The following is a 20,649-nucleotide window of genomic DNA, read 5'->3' as shown; positions in this document are numbered from 1 at the left end:
GCAGGAGTGGTGTCTGATGATCATCACAATAAGTAGTTAGTATGTGCTGAAATATTACGTCGTTCAAGTATGTGCTGTAATATGTGCTTTATAGATACCCGACACACCAGCCGGTTAGCTATCGAGCCTGTTCTTACCGAAGCGCCCGTGTTATGCATAAACGTAATTTTTATAACAGGCTTTTGTATGTCGTACGTACTTCTTGTATATTTAGACGCTTTAGTGAGGCTACGCGCTAAATTGTTGCTTAATATCATCCCAATCATGCGCGAAGAAACCACGTAGGCCATTCTATACCTAAAAACACATTGAATGCGTGTTACAATCTATAAACTTCTTTATTCTTTGAAATGCCGTGAAAAAGTGATTGTTAATACTTGGTTGGACCACATATGGTAGAGATTGATGGAGTTCGAAGAATCGATTGTTCTATGCGCGCCTGTTCTTGAGTCCCAGAAGTCAGTAAATTTTCGAAATTTCCTGTGATAGGGCCAGAACTTGTCATCGCCATTTTCATGTCGTCAGCATTGCTTCACAAGCCATATTTCTCGATGACTTCTGTGAAAGTGTCTTGAACTGGGTGGACGAATATGCTAGCGATACCTTCGATGACAGTGTGTTTGATCAGAGCTTGTGCGTCACCCTCAGATTCAAGAAAGACAGCTGGTGCTCAGTTTTCAGTTGTCGACTATTCATTGATAATCACCGCAGTTTCGTCTTCAGGCACTGGCCGGACCACTTTTTTGACCTCCTCTGTGAGAACAACCTTCTCAGTGGCAGCTTCGCTTGGCTCTTCATTGATAATCACCGCAGTTTCGTCTTCAGGCACTGGCCGGACCACTTCTTTGACCTCCTCCGTGATAACAACCTTCTCAGTGGCAGCTTCGTTTGGCTCTTCATTGATAATCACCGCAGTTTCGTCTTCAGGCACTGGCCGGACCACTTCTTTGACCTCCTCTGTGAGAACAACCTTCTCAGTGGCAGCTTCGCTTGGCTCTTCATTGATAATCACCGCAGTGTCGTCTTCAGGCACTGGCCGGACCACTTCTTTGACCTCCTCCGTGAGAACAAGCTTCTCAGTGGCAGCTTCGCTTGGCTCTTCATTGATAATCACCGCAGTTTCGTCTTCAGGCACAGGCCGGACCACTTCTTTGACCTCTTCTGTGAGAACAACTTTCTCAGTGGCAGCTTCGCTTGGCTCTTCATTGATAATCACCGCAGTTTCATCTTCAGGCACTGGTCGGACCACTTCTTTGACCTCCTCTGTGACAACAACCTTCTCAGTGGCAGCTTCGCTTGGCTCTTCATTGATAATCACCGCAGTTTCGTCTTCAGGCACTGGCCGGACCACTTCTTTGACCTCCTCCGTGATAACAACCTTCTCAGTGGCAGCTTCGTTTGGCTCTTCATTGATAATCACCGCAGTTTCGTCTTCAGGCACTGGCCGGACCACTTCTTTGACCTCCTCTGTGAGAACAACCTTCTCAGTGGCAGCTTCGCTTGGCTCTTCAGTGATAATCACCGCAGTTTCGTCTTCAGGCACTGGTCGGACCACTTCTTTGACCTCCTCTGTGAGAACAACCTTCTCAGTGGCAGCTTCGCTTGGCTCTTCATTGATAATCACCGCAGTGTCGTCTTCAGGCACTGGCCGGACCACTTCTTTGACCTCTTGTGTGAGCAGAACCTTCTCAGTGGCAGCTTCGGTTGGTTCTTCATTGATAATCACCGCAGTTTCGTCTTCGGGCACTGGCCGAACCACTTCTTTGATCTCTTCCGTGAGAACAACCTTCTCAGTGGCAGCTTCTGTGCGCTCTTCATTTGTAATGACCGAAGTTTCATCATCAGGTACTGGCTGCACCACCTCTTTGACCTCTTTCACAACCAAAACCTTTTCAGTGGCGACTTCTGTTGGCTCTTGAGGGACAGGAGGAAACGTTGGCAGACGCTGAACACAATTGGCTCGCACAGGATAGTCGCAGACCTTGAGGTCATCGTTAAAGTGTAGATTGTCCGGGCACTCCACTAAGACAGGAATTCCCTGGGTGAAGCGAAGAAGCAAATCCTTAGGATTTATATGCCCTGGATGGCGCTTCATGAAATACAATAGCGAAATATTGACCTACGACTTAAGAACTACTATTAAACATTGGGTTCGGTGAGTTGGAGCTTTTAACCCGGCCCTAAACGACTTCTTTAGATTGTCACCAGATTAAAATATTACGATAGTCTCCGCGTGAAAATCTGCGTCATCCTTCCTAACAACGATAGTGACGAATAAGTTTAGGTGTCGTGGAGTATCTCTTGATTCAGTAGTCATGCGCTTCTCACATAGTCAATGTTGTGAAGCTCAGGAAGACCTTGCTTATAGAGCAAAGCATTTTACACCCTTTGAATGGGTTTTTCTATGTCTGCTGAGCCAACACAAGGAGAAAATACAAATATAGTAGAAAAGAGCATATACATGCAGCAATATTTATTTGAATTTGAATATTTCTTCGCCTACAGTACAAACAGGTGGGCCATCACAATTGGGGTGAATAATCCTATATTACAACTTCTTTTGCTACAGCACGTTTATGCACTTTCACGCGCTTTTTGTTGACATTCATCCCGATTTTCCACCATCTGCAGCACAACATGAGGGTACTAGCCCCATAATTTATTTTGGTGAGGTATCCGTATTTAGGTATTCAAAAAAACGCCGTGAAATCACGCGATTAATGACGCACACTTGCGAAGTTTCTGTCCCATGCGCAACGCTAAATATCCTGTATGACCTAGCGGACATTCCACTGCAACAAGGCGCTCCGAAGGGCCCAAAAACATGGTTTAGTTTAAATTTTCAAGTAACCTGTTTTGTATTTACCATTGAACATTGTATTGTGCGGGATAGCTGTATTTATTTACCCGAGCAGACAAAATTGTACCTGTTGGCACAGGAAGAAAGTGGAACAGTTCAGCGGGTTGGCAAACAAAGTGGCATCATCGTTCCTGTCATCCACTGGTGGGCATGCAAGGATCGCCAGTGCACTGGACATCGACACCAGGGACAGGGTCACCAAGGCAACCGAGGAGAGCACGACACCACGCTGGGTCACCATCCTGTATAGAGACAAAAAGAAAACATTCCTGGTTGAAGTCACGTGTTTCAAGGGACAATGGCAAATTCCATATTCCGCGTGATGTCACATAAGTTCACTGTTGTTAAAAGAAGTCATGATATAAAACTAGACTGAAGATTTGTCTAAAACATTGTGATATATTTTCAGTCACTTGAGGGGAAATCACCATTTCAATCGTGTTTTGTTGCAAAAAGTGCTGCATCTTCTGCATTGTGCATTATTTCACTGGTTTATTTGACTTTGTGTTTAGGGCGAAAGTTATTATGAGACCGCAACACGGATCACATGCAGCACCGTAGTTGTCCGCCGCCGCCGGTGTCCGTAACCACTATTGCTGTAATTAAGAAAAAAACTCAGTAAACAAAAACACCAAGGACATAGTAGGGCTCAAACCTAGATCCGCTGGGTGCGAGCCCAATATTCTACTACAGAGCCACGCCGGTTCTTGAAACTCATTTATAAACTGGTCTTAGGCAGGCTTGTTTTCGGGGAAAGCATTGCGTTATTATGAGTAATAAAGCGTTTCAGAACAGCAAAGAAACAACCACGCGTCATACACTGCGAATAGCGTGCTCAGTGGGTCGTCCAATGCTCTAACACATTACAAAAGCTTGTTCTTGATCATCTATTAACTGTGGCACATACGCACTTAAGGACATTATTCTTTATCGTCCTCAGCCGGTGCATGAAAAATTGGCTCAAAATTCTTTGCAAGTGTTTACCGGATACCACGTTTCTAAGAAGAGTAACGAAGCATAGCGTGGTATCTGACGGCCTACTACCCAACAATTATTATTTTTATTGGCGTAGTGGGTACCTGTAAGGCCCCTCTTCTAGCTTACACTGTGACTGTGCAGCGCCTTTCACGCAGGCCTGGCGTTTTTATTCTTCTTTTAACAAATCCTGCCTCACAGGAACCTGTAAAGATAAAAGCTCATATCGCTGGGCAGGTTTTTAAAAAGGCCTAATTACAAGCTACGCTTTCTACTCAAAGGTATTGCGTACCATAACCAGTGTGATGGCATTTAGTAGAACTTGTTTTTGCTACGAAATCATGTTCAGCGATTGCCCACAAGGGCGTTAGAAAGCTTGCATCACAACGTACCACTCGCTTCCGAATACCCAATTTATTCTTACGAAACCTGCAGCTTTGCGTAATTGGTGAGAAATATCTCCAAAAGACGGGACGTTAAACCTTGCTGCCTCCAACTGAGGGTATTACAATACAAAATCCTTTGGTGACATATTATGCAATACGAATGCTTCGTCACTGTGCTCATATTACGCTCATTGTGTCACCTTTTTCAATTTATTTCTTTAAATTGAAATTTCAGCTTCCAAAATCAATACAATATATTTGGTTTGATTATTCACCCTTAATAAACGAATAATATGACTTTCATGTTTACCGGTGTTGCTTTTGTTAAGGCTTCGTGGTTACTTAAGATAATTTCTTTCTGGTTATGAGCTGCGTGGCACGTGCAGTCTTAGAAATTCGAGGTGTTGAAGTAGCATGTAATATTTATTGAACAACTTTGAAAATAGCGTATACGTATGTATGTATGTATGCATGCATGTATGTATGTATGTATGTATGTATGTATGTATGTATGTATGTATGTATGTATGTATGTATGTATGTATGTATGTATGTATGTATGTATGTATGTATGTATGTATGTATGTATGTATGTATGTATGTATGTATGTACTTGGATACCTACAAATGTATACTGTTCATGCCGATTGAATAATCGTGCATTATGACTTACAGATATATTACTTCGTGTTACTTTTGCACTGCCAATAACATCGCAGTTAAGAAGCTCTTAGTTTTCAGAACTTAAAATATGATACTATATTTAGCTAATTGACTTAGCTTTCTTCATCTGGTGGAGATGCCACCAGCTGGCAAGATTATATTCATAATACACTTAATATCATGCGTATAAGTTCATTGAGACCTCTTGAATAGAGCTGGACCGCGATTCCGCGATGCATATTTCATACATTTATTGAGCTTGGCTAATTCTTCCAATCGTTCATCTAGAATAAAAAAAAAATTGGCAGATCCCACGTAAAGTGGGAATCGATGATATGTGAAGCACGAATGAGGAAGATTAATATGTCACTTTCAAATCCCCACAACGTTACGAGGTGGAGGTAAATTGGGCCGTACATGACTTCCGTGTCATGATTATTATGTTTGGATGTGTCGTTCACCTTCGTCAACTATTCCCGTCACGTGGTGCCAAATTTAGTATATGTGGAGCTAGCGAAACGACCATGGGCACGCTATGAGCGTGGTATGTTGTCATGTTCTAGCATGACACTTGTCTCAGGATTATCATATTCGCACCCGGCATATACCTTCGTCGTCCATTCACGCTCCATTATAACAAACTTGGCATAAGTGAGGCTGGGTAAACGGCCACGAGAGCATCATGAAGGGCCCAATATACTCCAATGTAGCGTTGACACGCGCACGCTGGGAACAGCGACGCTACGTTAGCAAAACGCAAGCGCTTATAGTCTGAAGCCAGGCGCGACAGGCGGGACCAGCGTCCGTCGGCGCGGCCCGATGGCAACCAGCGCGAAATGCGGCGTGCATCATTTGGCGCCGATGCGTTACCATGACAGTAATGCGTCTGCCTCTTTTTCGAGACGGAGGAACGCCGGACGTGCTAAAACGCGCATGCGTCAAAGCAATGCAGCGCGGCGCGCCCCTGCGAGTATATGGCAGGACCAGCGCCTGGCGTGCCAACGCCTATGTGACGCGACGAAATGAACGCCGGCGCGCACGTGTGCCGGGTCACGTCGAAGTGTATTGGCGCTTTGACTGTGGCCTGTAGTCGTGTTCTCGAACAACACGCATCTTATTATAATTATGTTTGCACCAGTCGCATACCTTCGTCATCTAATGATGTCACGTAATACCAAATTTGGCATATCTGAAGCTAGCTAAACGGCCGCGAGCGCATCATGAGTGTGGCATGTAGTCATGCTGTCACATGACACGCATGCCGTGATTATTATGTTTGGATATGTCATTTGCCTATGTCGTCCGTTCGCTTCACGTAATACCAAATTCGGTATCTGTGAAGCTAGCGAAGCGGCCGCGAGCGCATCATGAGCATAGCATGTAGTCATGTTGTTACATGACATGCATCCCTTGTTTATCACGTTTGCATATCATGACATTCATGACATACATGTCATCATTTTCATGTTATGACAAGTCAAATACGTTCTTCATGCAGTCATGTCATGGCGTACCAAGTTTGGTATCGATACCATTATCGAAACGGCCAGGAGAGCTTATAGCCGTAGGCGGCTAGATAGATAGATAGATAGATAGATAGATAGATAGATAGATAGATAGATAGATAGATAGATAGATAGATAGATAGATAGATAGATAGATAGACAGACAGACAGACAGACAGACAGACAGACAGACAGACAGACAGACAGACAGATAGATAGATAGATAGATAGATAGATAGATAGATAGATAGATAGATAGATAGATAGATAGATAGATAGATAGATAGATAGATAGATAGATAGATAGATAGATAGATAGATAGATAGATAGATAGATAGATAGATAGATAGATAGATAGATAGATAGATAGATAGATAGACAGACAGACAAATAGATAGATAGATAGATAGATAGATAGATAGATAGATAGATAGATAGATAGATAGATAGATAGATATATAGATAGATAGATAGATAGATAGATAGATAGATAGATAGATAGATAGATAGATAGATAGATAGATAGATAGATAGATAGATAGATACTCTCAAAGTCACCGAAGTTCGCTGAGAAATGCTTCGCATTTATAAGATAATTGATCACTCCTTAATAAGAATCTGTATAACACGAATGTAAAACGTGTTCTAGCAAGATGGCAAGTTGGGCCATTCGGATTATGCTGGTAATTGAAAATTTCTTGTTGAGTTGCACTAAAAAACAGACGGACAGCCTCCTTGTCAGCCTCTTCTGTCCATCTGTTTTTTATTGCGCTTCAACAAGAAAAGTAAAACATGTCCCCGGACTAGTTGTTCAACGTTTTACTTCAAATTAAAGAGAACTTGAACGAAGTCTAAGATTTGTTTTTTAGTGAGAATGCCGTTGAGCATGGACGCAGACATGTTGACGCACCATGGCTGGATGCGTCTTTATCGCTGTGAAAAAAATTCATGACGTTTATGATCAATGATTAAACGAACGCTCGTCGTAGCTGTAAAGGTCAAAGATGAGAGCATTAACACAGAATGCAGTGCAACAGCCAGAACAGCGCCGTTGAATCGACGCAAAGCTTTCAATGTTGCATATACCCGCAACGTGTTAAATATTGAACGTCACAGCTGGACTAAGAGAAAACGCTACGTGCGTCGTGTGTTCCCAGAAGCATGGTCTCTAACTTTGCTGGATGGGAAAGCTTTTGAATAATCGTGAGAGACTCGTGCTTCGCAGAGTTATTTCGATACCAATAGATCTTAGTGGCGTGTTATGGCGTCGATAACATTTGACTTCACCTATCAAGCGCACCGAATGAGGCGGACTCGCAGCAATAACGTATTGAAGGATCTAGACACGAAACCCGCGGTCATGATGCACTTTACCATTACAGAAGCTCGAACAAGAGCAATGCTAAAGGAAAGCGGCCAACTTACAAATGCACGAATATCCACGAACCTAATTCTTGTGACGGAACGAAAGAGCGTACATCGGATCTTAAACCGCCACATTTAGGGAAGCACTTTACGCCATGGGTCGAGCGTCCCGTGTCATTTTCGGAGTAGTAGCCACCTCTCGTTTAGTCCTTAGAATGTCCGCTGGAGGGTGGAACTTGTATATGATGAATATACGATGAAAAGATGCGAGATGGTGGTACTTAGAGTGTTCACTAGATGGATGGATGCACGAATGGACAGACAGATGGACGCACGCACGCACGCAAGGGAAGACAGACAAACAGATGGACAGACAAAGAGATAGACGCATGGTCACATGGACGGATGGGTGAACGCATGGACAGACGGATGAGTGCACAGATGGACGGACGTATGGACAGATGGACAGACAGACGAGACGCATAGTCGCACGGACGGATGGACGGATGCATGAACGGATGGATGAGCGCACAGATGGACGGATGAATGGATGGACGGGCGGACAGACGGATGGACAGACGGATGGACAGACAGACAGACGCATGGTCTCACGGACGGATGGATGAACGCATTGACAGACGCATGAGTGCACAGATGGATGGACAAATGGACAGACAGACATACAGACAGACAGACAGACAGACAGACAGACAGACAGACAGACAGACAGACAGACAGACAAACAGACCCATGGTCGCATGGACGGATGGGTGGACGCATGGACGGACGGATGAGCGTAGAGTTGGAGGGATGAACGGACGCACATACGAATGCTTGGACGGGGGCACGGGTGGACGAACGCACGCACGGACGGACAAACAGATGCTCGGGCGGATGGATGGACGCAGGGACGCACGGACGGATGGCTGGGTGGATGCTTCGCCCCTCTCATCATCTTCACTCCGTGGGTATGCTGTGATTTTTTTTCTAATCTTGCGGTGAACATAATTTTATTTTAGTCTTGTTAATGTTTTCTAATTTCATACGTTTTAATTAAGAATAGTTAACTGACAGTGTTTTTCGGGTGTTGTGGCATTTTATTATGTTTGTTCTCGTTAAAAGATTTTTGATATTCTTCTTGTTGTTCACAAATGCTTCGGTTTCTACATCTGGTGTAGATGCCAGGCGGCGGTCTACAGATGGAGGGGCATTGTGTGGGCTTAAGGTACTCTTCCTCCAAAAATTGCGTTTCTAAAGCTTTCAATCGTGGCCCGATGGAAGGGAGAGGGTGCCCGGCATCCGTTGTTGCGGACCGAGAGGTCGTGGAATCGACTCTCGTTGACGAATCTTTTTAAATGCGAACCATTTCATGGCAAATTTCAGTGACTTTGAGCATATCTATCTATCTATCTATCTATCTATCTATCTATCTATCTATATATCTATCTATCTATCTATCTATCTATCCGCTGATGTCTCGGTGCTCTCGTCATAACTACCTTAACTTGGGAAAAACGAAAGGTAGTAGGGGAGGGTAAGATGGTTTAACGACTGGGCCTAATTCTGTCATGGAAGTTGTCAAACCCTTCCCGCCTAGCTGTGCCACATACCCGCGGGCGGGTATGTGGCACAGCTAGGCGGGTATGTGCTACGGGTGATCGACAGTTTATACATAGTGCCCTGAAATGAACAGCACGAACTATTTATCCATGAACAGCAGGAAACACTCGGGTAATTTTAATTTGTGAGCGTTCAGAAAAAAGAAACGCTGATACCGGCAGCGTTCACCCGAAAATTGTAAAGAATCAATGTCACGGTCCTCGATGGAGGCGAAAATGCTGTAGGCCCATGTGCTCAGATTTGGGTGGTTAAAATTTCCGGAGTCCTTCACTACGGCGTCTCTCATAATAGATAGAGGTGGTTTTCGAATGTTGAAGCGCACATATCAATCATCAATCGAATGTCACGGCCGCAGCAGGAATTGAACCCAGGCATTGTGTGTAGTAGTCAATAATTATACCACAGAGTCACAGTAGGTCACGGAGTTACTGTTATAATAGACCATAATTTTCGTTATACGTCAATTGTGGTTGCAGTGCTCGCTATCGAATTTTAAAAACACAACATATGTACTCCTACGATGCAGCCGTCACGTCGGGTTAACGTCAATTGAAATTATGCGTCCTCCGCTGAAGGTTATTAATGTAGCAGTGTGCAGGACTACCATCCCCGTGGACAGCAGCACTCGATATCTGCTTACAACTACAGGTGTTGTCAATATCCATGTTGTTGTTGGAATCATTACAAAATTGCAAAAAAACTGGGTATATGAAACATATTCGGCTGCTTTGAGTGTGTCTGTGGCTGCATTTTTACATCTATTTAGCGCAGCGCCACTTCTTAACGTTTCATTCAATTTAAAATTACAACACAGTCACCTTTATCCGGATGCTTCGCATAACATCAATTCACAAGGTACGTGGGATCTGCCGAATTTTCTCATTTGTCACTTGATCGTGTCCTTTTAAAGGCGAAGCATTTCTTAGCGAACTTCGGCGACTTAGAGCGCATCTATCTATCTATCTATCTATCTATCTATCAAGCCGCTTACGTTTAGGTGCTCTCGTGGTCACCCCATTTACTAGGCGGGAACCAAAATCAACATGAGAGGGTAAGATGGTTTGACGAATATGACGCACTGGTCAAGACATGAATATTGTCACAATCCCGTCGCGCACGTCGTCAAACACGTCCCGTCAGACAGTGGCACGTACCCACGGGCGGGTATGCGCTGTTACGCGGGTATATGCCACAGGTGATTAACGCTTGGTACCTACCCAGGAATGACGAGAACACACGTGGGACAACTTTAACGTGCGAGTGTTAAGAAATACCCAGTGTCGGTAGCATTGACCCGATGAGGCCCAGCTGGAATCGAACCCAAGCATTCTGGGTGCCAATGAAGCATTTTACCACAAAGCTATGCCAGGCCTCGGAACTAGTTTTCAAATAGACGCTAATCTTCGTGAAACTATCATATTGGCTGCTGTGCTGCCTACCCAATTTTATAAACATTACATATGCACCATTTTGATACAGCCGTCACATCGCGTTAACGTCGGATGTTGTTAGTTGCCATGCGCTGAAGTTGATTTATGTAGCAGTGTCCGGGGCCAGCATCTTCGCGACCATCAGCGCTTCCGATCAGCCTCTGGTGTTGCTAATGCGCATGTTCCAGTTGACAACGTTGTGCAAGTGGAAACAACTGGTTATAAAAACATCCGCAACTCTTCAGCATATGTATGTGCGTGCAACATTTGTACATATATTCATTTCATGACGCGTCGCTCAATAAAAAATTGCAACATGGTCACCTCTTCTCCGCATGCTTCGCATAACGTGGATTCCCAGGTACGTGGGATCTGCCGAATTTCATTACGATGCCGTTTTCTTGACGAAAATACGTCACTGAATTCTTGGTGGACCCCCACATAAAACACTGTCGTATTAATAAGCTCAAATAAATAAGTTGTTAAAACTTAAGACTACCTCGTAGCCAAATACTATGTGCAAGCGCCCAGGTCCCGTTGCAAAGCCAGTGTGCAGTACATAACTGTCATTATCTGCCACATCATTATCTGCCAAGTAACGCAACAGGCACCACAGTGAAATCGTCAGTATAATGTGGAGTACTTTTCACGAAAGTAAGTAATGTCGAGTAGGACCTCTGTTCTCATTATATCAAAGCTTGAAACAGTAAACGCGATGGAGAATCGCTGAGACGATTCCTATGATTCACCGACAAATGCCCCGCCGCGGTGGTCTAGTGGCTTAGGTACTCGGCTGCTGATCCGCAGGTCACGGGTTCGAATCCCGGCTGCGGCGGCTGCATTCCCGATGGAGGCGTAAATGGTGTAGGCCCGTGTGCTCAGATTTGGGTGCACGTTAAAGAATCCCAGGTGGTCGAAATTTCCGGAGCTCCCACTACGGCGTCTCTCATAATCATATGGAGGTTTTGGGACGTTAAACCCCACATATCAATCAAATCATCAGCGACAAGTGCACTAAATAAATAGCTGCTTCGGCCATGAAGGGTTGTATTTGAAGCAATGAATGTACGCCTTGTTAAAAAAAGTTTTGTTGCTTGAGTAACGACAACGAAACGCACTTTAGTTTTTTAACACTTTTTGTGAGATTACTGTATTTGTTAAGAAAACCGTGCACTAAAATAAAAGTGTGAGTGTAGCTGTGGTGCCATTTACAAACATTTACAAATGACACCACTGTCACCATGCGTTAAGCATGGTGACAGCGGTGTCACCTTATTGCGGTGTATCCTTATTGTAAAATAAAGGGTGTTCTCTCGATTTACCTTTGCACATCACAATTTACATCCGTCGGTGCTGCAATAACAATAATAAAATCTAAAGTTTAAAGTCCCCAAACCACATAAGATTATGATAGACACCTTATAGAGGGCCTCAGAACTATAAACCAGCTAGGGTTATTTAACGTGCACCTAAATCTAAGTACACAGGCCTACAGCCTTTTCGCATGCATCGAAAACGCGGCCGCTGTAGCCGGGATTTGATCCCGCAACTTTCAGGCTAACAGTTGAGTGCCCTAACCACTAGATCGCCACCTCGAACGCGTCAGTGTTTCAGGCAGCGCATTCAAAGGTACTTCTTATGCAGTTTGATGAAAACATAAGGCGTCATTCATTGGCGGATTCGGAGTGACCCACGAACTCTGAACCGGGGCACTCCACTCTGGCGGAGGGCAACAGAATGGAATCTACCAATGGAACACACGTGCTGCCTCTGAAGCAAGTGGCAGGGTCAGAATGAAACGCGGTACGCGCGCACGCTGGGCACAGCGACGCTAGGTTAGCAAAACGTGATCTCTGACGCGAGGCGCAACTGACGCGACTGGCGTCCGTTGGCGCGCCCTAAGTTGGCACCGTTTCAAGTGGTTTTAAGACACGTGACGTTTGTGACTTCCGGTCGAATCCGGTGATTCTTTCGGAGTAGAAAAAGTTGCTCCATGGAGCGGAAATCGCGACGTAGATGCTCCAGATCGGCGAATGGAACATACAAGGAGCACTCTCAAAAAGCCAATGGAACAGACTTGCTCAGCAATAGCAGCAGAATGTATTACCAGAAGTGCTCCGAATCTGCCAGTGTATGACACCATTAGATCGTCAGGAGACAAGTTATGAGGTTGCTCCCGTAAGAGCAAGAACTGGGTTCATTTTTCTCGACACACCTTTACCGGCTGGTGGTGGATTTACATTGACACTACTTTACCGGCTTGCGCGCCGCAGGCAAGAAAACATACCTGTTAATATTAACAACATGCCGTCGTTCTGTTTCATATATTTGGGAATTCGGTGCCGCATTCACGTCATTGGCTGAGTATATGCGTTGATGAGAAAGAAGCTTCTGCAGTGTGTAAACAGCAAACATGGGGCAAAACAAAGAAAACAAAGAAAAATATCAAAAAGTGATTAACATTAGAGACATACAGCTTCATAGGTTTGATTTGAGGTGTGTTAAACAAAATGAATAGCTGTATTTGAAGCGTGTACGGTATGATGAAACAACCGCGGGTCAACCATAACTAGCCATTGTATTATGTGGCAGGAAAAGAGCTACTCCACAATTAGTCGGATCAGAGTATTCAACTGTGTGTCATTTCTAGTAGACACGGGGACATTGTCACTTCTTGTCTTCGCTATGCAGGCCCTCTTCTTCGGGTGGTCGCTCTGATTATCGATTACGCCGTGCCAAATGATTATACCAGCCTCACGCCTATGCGACGTGCTTCACAACAGTGCGCCATCTATGGTGTTGCCAATTTCGGTCGAAGTTCTTTTCCGCCTACCAGCCACATGGACGCCACTTTCACTGAGGGACGAAGAATTCGGCGGCCTATCCAGGGACCTGCAACTCAAGGAACACGAGGAAAATGCTTACATCACCGTGCCCAACTGCGTTGTCTTAACTATTATGGTGCGTACAACCGCCTCTCTTCATGCTGAAATACTGACGATCACTGCTTGTTCCTGTTCGAGTATCCACGCGTGTCATTGGATACCATTTTCATGGCTTTTCCATTGCCGTTCTTTCATTACAATCGGATGATGTTGAGACTAGCCCTGTACTCATCACATGTTCCGAATCATTGCTTACTCTCCATTCACTACCCGTGGACTGTTTACAACAAATGAGTGTAATGTTCGAGTTGGCAAAATGGATGCACGCTCGACCTTATTATCCTGAAGAACAGCGTGGGCACGGCACCAGAAAGACAGACAATATGATGCCATTTGAACAAACTGAACTTCACTTCCTTTTAATAATTGATTGCTTGAAACTTCCAACGCGCAACTAGAGCAACTTTCAAACTTCAAAGCCGTGAAAAATGGCAAGAAAAGCATTGAAACAAACAATACTGGTCTCCAAGAACGCTTAAATTTGCTCGCTAAAAATCAATGAACGCCGAAAACTTTACTAATGAAATGGGGTCGGCGCACACCAAGGCTGAAAATGTTGACTTTCGTTTTAACGCATTTGATTCACGATTCGCTAAACTTGAAGATAAGTCACGTCATGATAATCTTATGTTTCTAGGTATTCTTGGCACCAAAATTATGGTAAAAACTTAGACAAAGCTAATGGTAGTGATAAAATTTGCTTGCGGTTCATTTCACGATGGCCCATGGAACAAGTGCGTCGCCTTAGGTTTTTCAGTCTTGACTAATACTGTCCTGTCATTGCATAATTTTCACACTTTAAAACAACGGAACGCTTATTTGTAGTGGGATACCGATGTAAAAAAAGAAATTTTTGAGTTGGTGGTGTCTTTTCACAATCTACACGCATCGCTTGCAAAAACTCTCAATTCGGTGACACCCAGTTAGGGGAGGCGAAAATGCCGTGTGCTCAGAGTGGGGTGCATGTCAAGGAGCCCCAGGTGGTCGAAATTTCCGAAGTCTTCCACTACGGCGTCTGTCACAATGATATGGTGGTTTTGAGACGTTCAACCTCCCATATCAGTCAACATCCAGTCATGATTTTATTACTTCAAGCTCCACTATAATAAGTAGTTTTCAAGCAATAAATCCCACGTATGCGACATCACCAATGAGCTATTTAAGAGTGTAGCAGATACTGGACTGAATCGTGCTTATGCCCAACCTCTGGCACAACAGGAGAACGAAGAGGGTAGTGATCAATTGCCTCATGCAGCCTCATATTACTTACGCACTCAATTTACAAAGAGCAGAAGTCCGCTCAACAAATTCTTTTCGTTGTCTTCAGCTATATGGACACTTGCAACGCGAAAATCATAGCTGTAGCGGACACTTGGCTTCCTGCCAATATGCGTGATTGTGATTTATTTTATGGTACCCCTGTCTTCGCTATCTACCAGTGAGACCGCACTGAGCGTCGAGTAGATAGGGTCACTCTCCCCATTTTGACAGATATTACGTCCTTTCATATAGACATTAAAACTTATCTTCAATGCCCATCGGCTTGCCTAACCCTCAGTCACACAAACAATCCTTGGTGTAGTCAATCAGCTTTCACCTCCTGCCACCATCATAGAAAGTTTAGTATGATACTATTACCCTAAATTATTCATACTTTTCCTGATTAGCTGTGGTCTGAATTGGGGAACTCAATTCTCGTAGCTTGTTGAGGAACACACATTCACCCGGTATGAAGGCCTTTTCAGCTAAAGAAAAATGATTTTATAAACTTTATTCCACGCTTTCTTTTTTGAGTTGTTACGCAGCTGACCTTAATCTCTCCTTCCGCTGCGAGAACTTTAATTTAAATTTAACAAGTAGTCCAGATGTACTTTCTGGTATAACAATTAAACCAGGCTTTTCAAGTTGTATATTTCCAGCCCTGGAATTTAGGCCACCAAGATATTATGTGCGGTGATGCATAGCTTTCCACCGCTGTACGAGCCCACTGGATTGCCGACAGTTCATTGTGAAGATCCGTGTTGTTCAGCGGACCAAGCCGTACCTCCTCGAGAAGTTTCGGCCCTGTATTGTCCTCTCGGTGTGTAACCGTGACCTGTGTGCATTACCTTAAGATGTGTGTCGTGTCCACGTGTTCGTGGTCACAGGGGTTACAGCTTGCTTGCGGACATCAGTGGGAATTAACTTTGTTTAGGTATGCTGAATTTTAAAATGTCTTGGTTTGCAATCTTTGCCAATCTGGTTCTTGAGATTTGTCTAGGTGTTTTTATACTCGTTAAATTAAAAACAATCGCAATATTATTGTACATCAGGTACGTCTATTTACAGAAAAAGACATTTCAAATTATTTCATCGTTTCTAATACAACATACTCTTAGTATAACTCACACACTGAGTGGTCATCCAACAAAAAGAAACGGTTCCATCTCTTGGCTAAGACCTTCTTCTGATCAAGGACGCTGGGTAAGCCAGAACATTGCTAACTGTGGCATACCTAACTGCACTAAAAAACATTCCACTTAACTTATACATTACTCGGAATGCCCGCAACAGATTCTTATATGTTCTGACGCATCATCACCTTTCTCCCCCTAACGATAGCACTATCGTCCTGAAAGACTTCGGCGGAGAGGCCATCTCAAGGAACACTAGCACAATTGCTTGTAACGATGTGTTTTAAAATGTTATTTTTGGCGTCATCTAATATTCACAAATACCTGCTATTGTGTTATCATGGATCCTGTCACAGTTTATTCAAAACTCCTTCATGAGTTATCCTTCACTTCAGCTGTGGGTTCCCATGACATTGACAGGAAACTAATAAAAAGCACTGGCGTGTCGTGTTCCATCATATATACTGACCATAAACTTTCATAAATTTTTAAACACGTCTTTACCGCGTTAGGAATGGAAAATAGGGAAGGCGTTTCCGTCACATAGGTTCTCATGAATTATCATGCCATCTCGCTGACTTGCACCCTTTGCAAACTTTTTAACGTGCAAATTTTACCAACGTCGTTAACTTTCTAAGTTATACTTCATCTTTCACCAGAGGTGAGCGACGTACTCCTGTGATACACAACTGATAAATTTTCATCGTGGACTGCAACGTATATTATTACATCGTTTCCTGTGGTGAATGTGTTTTCCTTAGATTTTAGGGAACCATTCTAAAAAACTTCTCACGGACATCTTTCTTTAACTAAGTATTTTAAGCTTGAGCAGTAACGTGGACTGGATATTCTGAACTGAATATTTTCTTCATAATCTGCATGAGCTTGTTGCTGTTAATATTTATAGTTACATCCCTATAACTGATATTTACTCCGGTGTGTCACGAGGATCGGCACTAAAATCTCCTTTTTTTTTGTCTATAGTAATGATCTACCTTCTGCATTGGCTTCTCACGTTCACTTGTTTGCAGGCAAATGTTTTTTTTTATTCCACAATAAGCAGTACTTATAATTCGAATGCGTTTCTATCTGATTTCAACTAAATGAATAGTTGCTGCAGTGCCTGGTGAATGGAACTAACTAATGTTAATTGTGAAATTTTCACTGTTCCCCGAAGTTTCATCTCTCTTCCATTTGAGTATCATCCTATTGCATCCTGTGCACTCGTATAAACTCTTGGGCATTTATGTAACTTCACATCTAACCTGGCGTCTTCACATTAAGTACGTAACCAGCAAAATAGCAGCAAGCTTTGGCACTCAAGCATTTTAATGCTTCATAATTTAAATATGCCTGCTTTGCCAATCATTAGTGTGACCTAAATTACACTGCACTGCAGCCTTGTGGGTTTCACACATAGAAAGCTTCACCTAAAGCTCGTTCAGTATAATTAACTTTGATTATTTTATTTTAGACATAACTGCTGTTTACTAAAACTTCAAATAAACTCAACTTATGCGTTCCATCACAAGTATCTTGAAATAAACTAGCATGCTGTTTCACAAGTTTGATCACGAGCTCTCTTCTCCCAATCACTTCCACTTCACATCCGAAGTACTTATCCCAACAAAACAATTATCGATGCGAAGTGGAAATTCAAATAGGGAATACTAACGCTCTTGGTCATTCCTATTTTCTTCTAACATTCCGGCAATTAAACCTTCTCCCCGATCACATAATCACCATCAAAGACATTGAACTTTTTTTGCAAGGTTGTAGCTTTCATAATTTACTTGAAAACTTTAACATTTTCTTTTTACCGTCTTTCTGTCGAGTAATGTCAGACAATTTAACTGGCCTTGCATACACAGCTATAAATTTCACGTAATCCTAATTCCTCATTTTAGTACTTACAGTTTTATGCACGAAGCATCGCCTGGCTACGTTGTATGTGCTGCTTTACTAGTTCGTTATTTTATTTCACTGCCGTATTGCTTTCTTGTATATTATTACAACCCCGTTACTGTTCAACTTACAGTTTACTACTTTCTCTCTTTATTGTCCTTGAGGCTTGAGATAACAATAAATGAAAGCATAAACAAAATGAATAAACCAACTAGCGTTACTTTTCCTTTCAAATCAGACACATTACATCCGCGTTAGAAATACTCGCCCGTACTCGGGATTTTCAAGCTCCCGTTTCACGAGCAGCGTAGCATTTATTCGACGATCCGAGTTAGAATCACTATCAAGTGGACGTCAGTTCGCTTGGGCTACCTTATTAAAAAAAACTGCACAACCATTAAACGGTGAATCACGGTGGATCTTCGTTTTTCTTCCCTGCTCGTCCTGATTCTTCCCGCGCAGTCTAGTTGCCGCTCATCTCTTTAAGCTAAATAATTTGTACCACACGCAATGAATAGATGAACTAACCTAGCATCATGCATAGCAACCTAAACCAATTTAGCACCTTCTCAAACTTTGTTACGCAAAAACAGTATTATTAAACGTGATGCACAACTCACTGTTTTTATGACGCATTAACACGTTTCACATCAGAGTGATTTTAATGTAATGTTGCTTGTACCCACTGCTACTATGCATTTATTTTGTTATCTGAATGAGTTCACAAGCTCCATATTTGTGTTAAATTTGATGTTGTTGGTAGAACTATGTACAATTACTTATATATATATATATATATATATATATATATATATATATATATATATATATATATTAGCATGTCTCACAGTAGTATTTTCTGAACTGGTATTGACAGGTCTCACCCCTGGTTTACTTCTACTTGTTTTTTAATGTGCTCCCCCACCCACTCACCCCCCCCCCCCTGGAACTAATGCGCTCGTAAGAGGGCATCTATGGTATCGCAAATAATAAATGAATAAAATATGCAGCTGTTATAGACAAACCTACAAAATCGAATTGTTGCACAGTTAACCGACAAGTTTGTCAATTGTGATAGAATGTAAAGTGTTTGTGCTTTAGCACAGTTCATTCTTTTACGCTAAACTCAAGATGAATGATGAGCCATAACTACACCAAAAAAGTACACGCTGCACGGCGTGCGAGTTTCTTATAGTGTTAAAATTTACGCTTCCTTTCGAACACAAAGAACTCGTCTCGGGCACACCAGAACGCGGGAATTTTGTCACACATAACTTCCATAGCGGGAAGGAACGCCTTCAGATGCATAGAAAAAGAGGCGGAACTGTCTGCATTGTTTCAGCAAAGTATTTAGTGGAACGTCCGTACTCACTTGATAGAGACGTTGCCGCGACGTGCGTTCCTTGACAAAGTTTGGTGGCTTTTATACTGTGTAGAAGTGGTGAGGTCATTCGTGATAAAAACAAGCGTTGTGACATGCGACAGAGACCCAATAAAAGGCGTCTTGCGAGACCACTCTGTCTCTCCGGAAGCTGCAATCTGGAGCAATATAGGTCCTCTTGGTGGAATTGAGGCGCGAGCAGAAAGACTTTACGGCTATCACTAAGTTGATGTCAGTGTAGATAAACCCGATGCTGCCATGTCACGAATAAGCCATCTACTCAAAGCATGCTAAGGATCACTTACTTTAGAGCACTGTTCGCCTTTAGAGCTCGTCCACAGGGTGGCATTGCTTCAACATGTACGGGCCAGCTAGTAGTATCTTTACGACCAACGCCTTGATAAGAATGCAGAAATGAAAGACAGATTGCCGGTTCGCAGTTCGGTGTTGGAAGGGTGCGTACACATAAAACGTAAAAGCGGTTGCCTTCATGGAAATATATATGTGTGTCTGCATCCCGGCACAGCTGTACCACTGGGTAAAATTTTTGGCATCAAGTTTCATCATACGTCATTAGTTTCCTTTGCACCGGTTCACCAATCTGACGTCTGGCATCAATATAGGCGCAGATTCACATCCACTACTAAGAAACGATGTGAACCTCAGCAAGCTGGCTAAGGCTGGCAAATCAATTTTCGCATCAGTTTTACGCTGATGAATAGCCTTACAATTGAATAACTTTCAGCGCGATAGCGCTAAAGAGCTCATTGCTTAGAAATTCCGGTGTTTGCATCGTTGATTGTGAGCGGAAAATTATCATTTTCTGTTGGACCGAAAGTTTGTGTAAGATGCAAATAAAATGAATTAAAGATGTTGGGTTTGAGTGGAGATACAACTGGCGTCGTGTGCCTGGCAAGCAGATGTTCTACCGCACAACCACGCGTCTTTCTTCTGTAATGTGTACTAATGAATACAGTGAATATGTGATCCTTAGTGCGTACTTCAAACGCTTAGAGCATGAAATCATTTTGAACTTGCTATGTACCCACTTCGTGGCTTTAAGGGAATATAGGCGCAGTAACGTGTGGGCCTTTTGTAAAGAGTGGCAGGCTTTAAACCATGAAGTCAATATGATAATCATGTTCTCACTCCCGATGCAATGTACGCTTGTACTTTGCAGTACGACTGTCATATTTCGTATTGTATTTGGCCGCATTTAC

General features: G+C 43.1%; 1 protein-coding gene across 1 annotated transcript; it reads right to left on the bottom strand.

The window, feature by feature from the left end:
- Window positions 1-319: 319 nt before the first annotated feature.
- LOC119172433 (uncharacterized) lies at window positions 320-19,624 on the bottom strand. Its single transcript, XM_037423537.2, has 3 exons — window positions 19,421-19,624; window positions 2,928-3,102; window positions 320-2,038 (listed from the first exon to the last, which is right to left on the bottom strand). The coding sequence occupies exons 2-3, from the start codon at window positions 3,099-3,101 to the stop codon at window positions 689-691; spliced, it is 1,524 nt and encodes a 507-aa protein (XP_037279434.2). The 5' UTR covers window position 3,102; window positions 19,421-19,624; the 3' UTR covers window positions 320-688.
- Between the last annotated feature and the right edge of the window lie 1,025 nt (window positions 19,625-20,649).

Source organism: Rhipicephalus microplus, chromosome 4 (assembly GCF_043290135.1).
Source record: "Rhipicephalus microplus isolate Deutch F79 chromosome 4, USDA_Rmic, whole genome shotgun sequence".
In the NCBI taxonomy this organism is placed as follows: Eukaryota; Metazoa; Arthropoda; class Arachnida; order Ixodida; family Ixodidae; genus Rhipicephalus; species Rhipicephalus microplus.
This window is presented reverse-complemented; position numbering and strand designations above follow the sequence as displayed.

Coding starts and splice junctions, on each gene's coding strand:
- LOC119172433 (XM_037423537.2), bottom strand. CDS start 3,101: ATGGTGACCCAGCGTGGTGTCGTGCTCTCCTCGGTTGCCTTGGTGACC. Junction 2,039..2,927: donor CTTTCTTCCTGTGCCAACAG/GTACAATTTTGT, acceptor CGCTTCACCCAG/GGAATTCCTGTCTTAGTGGA.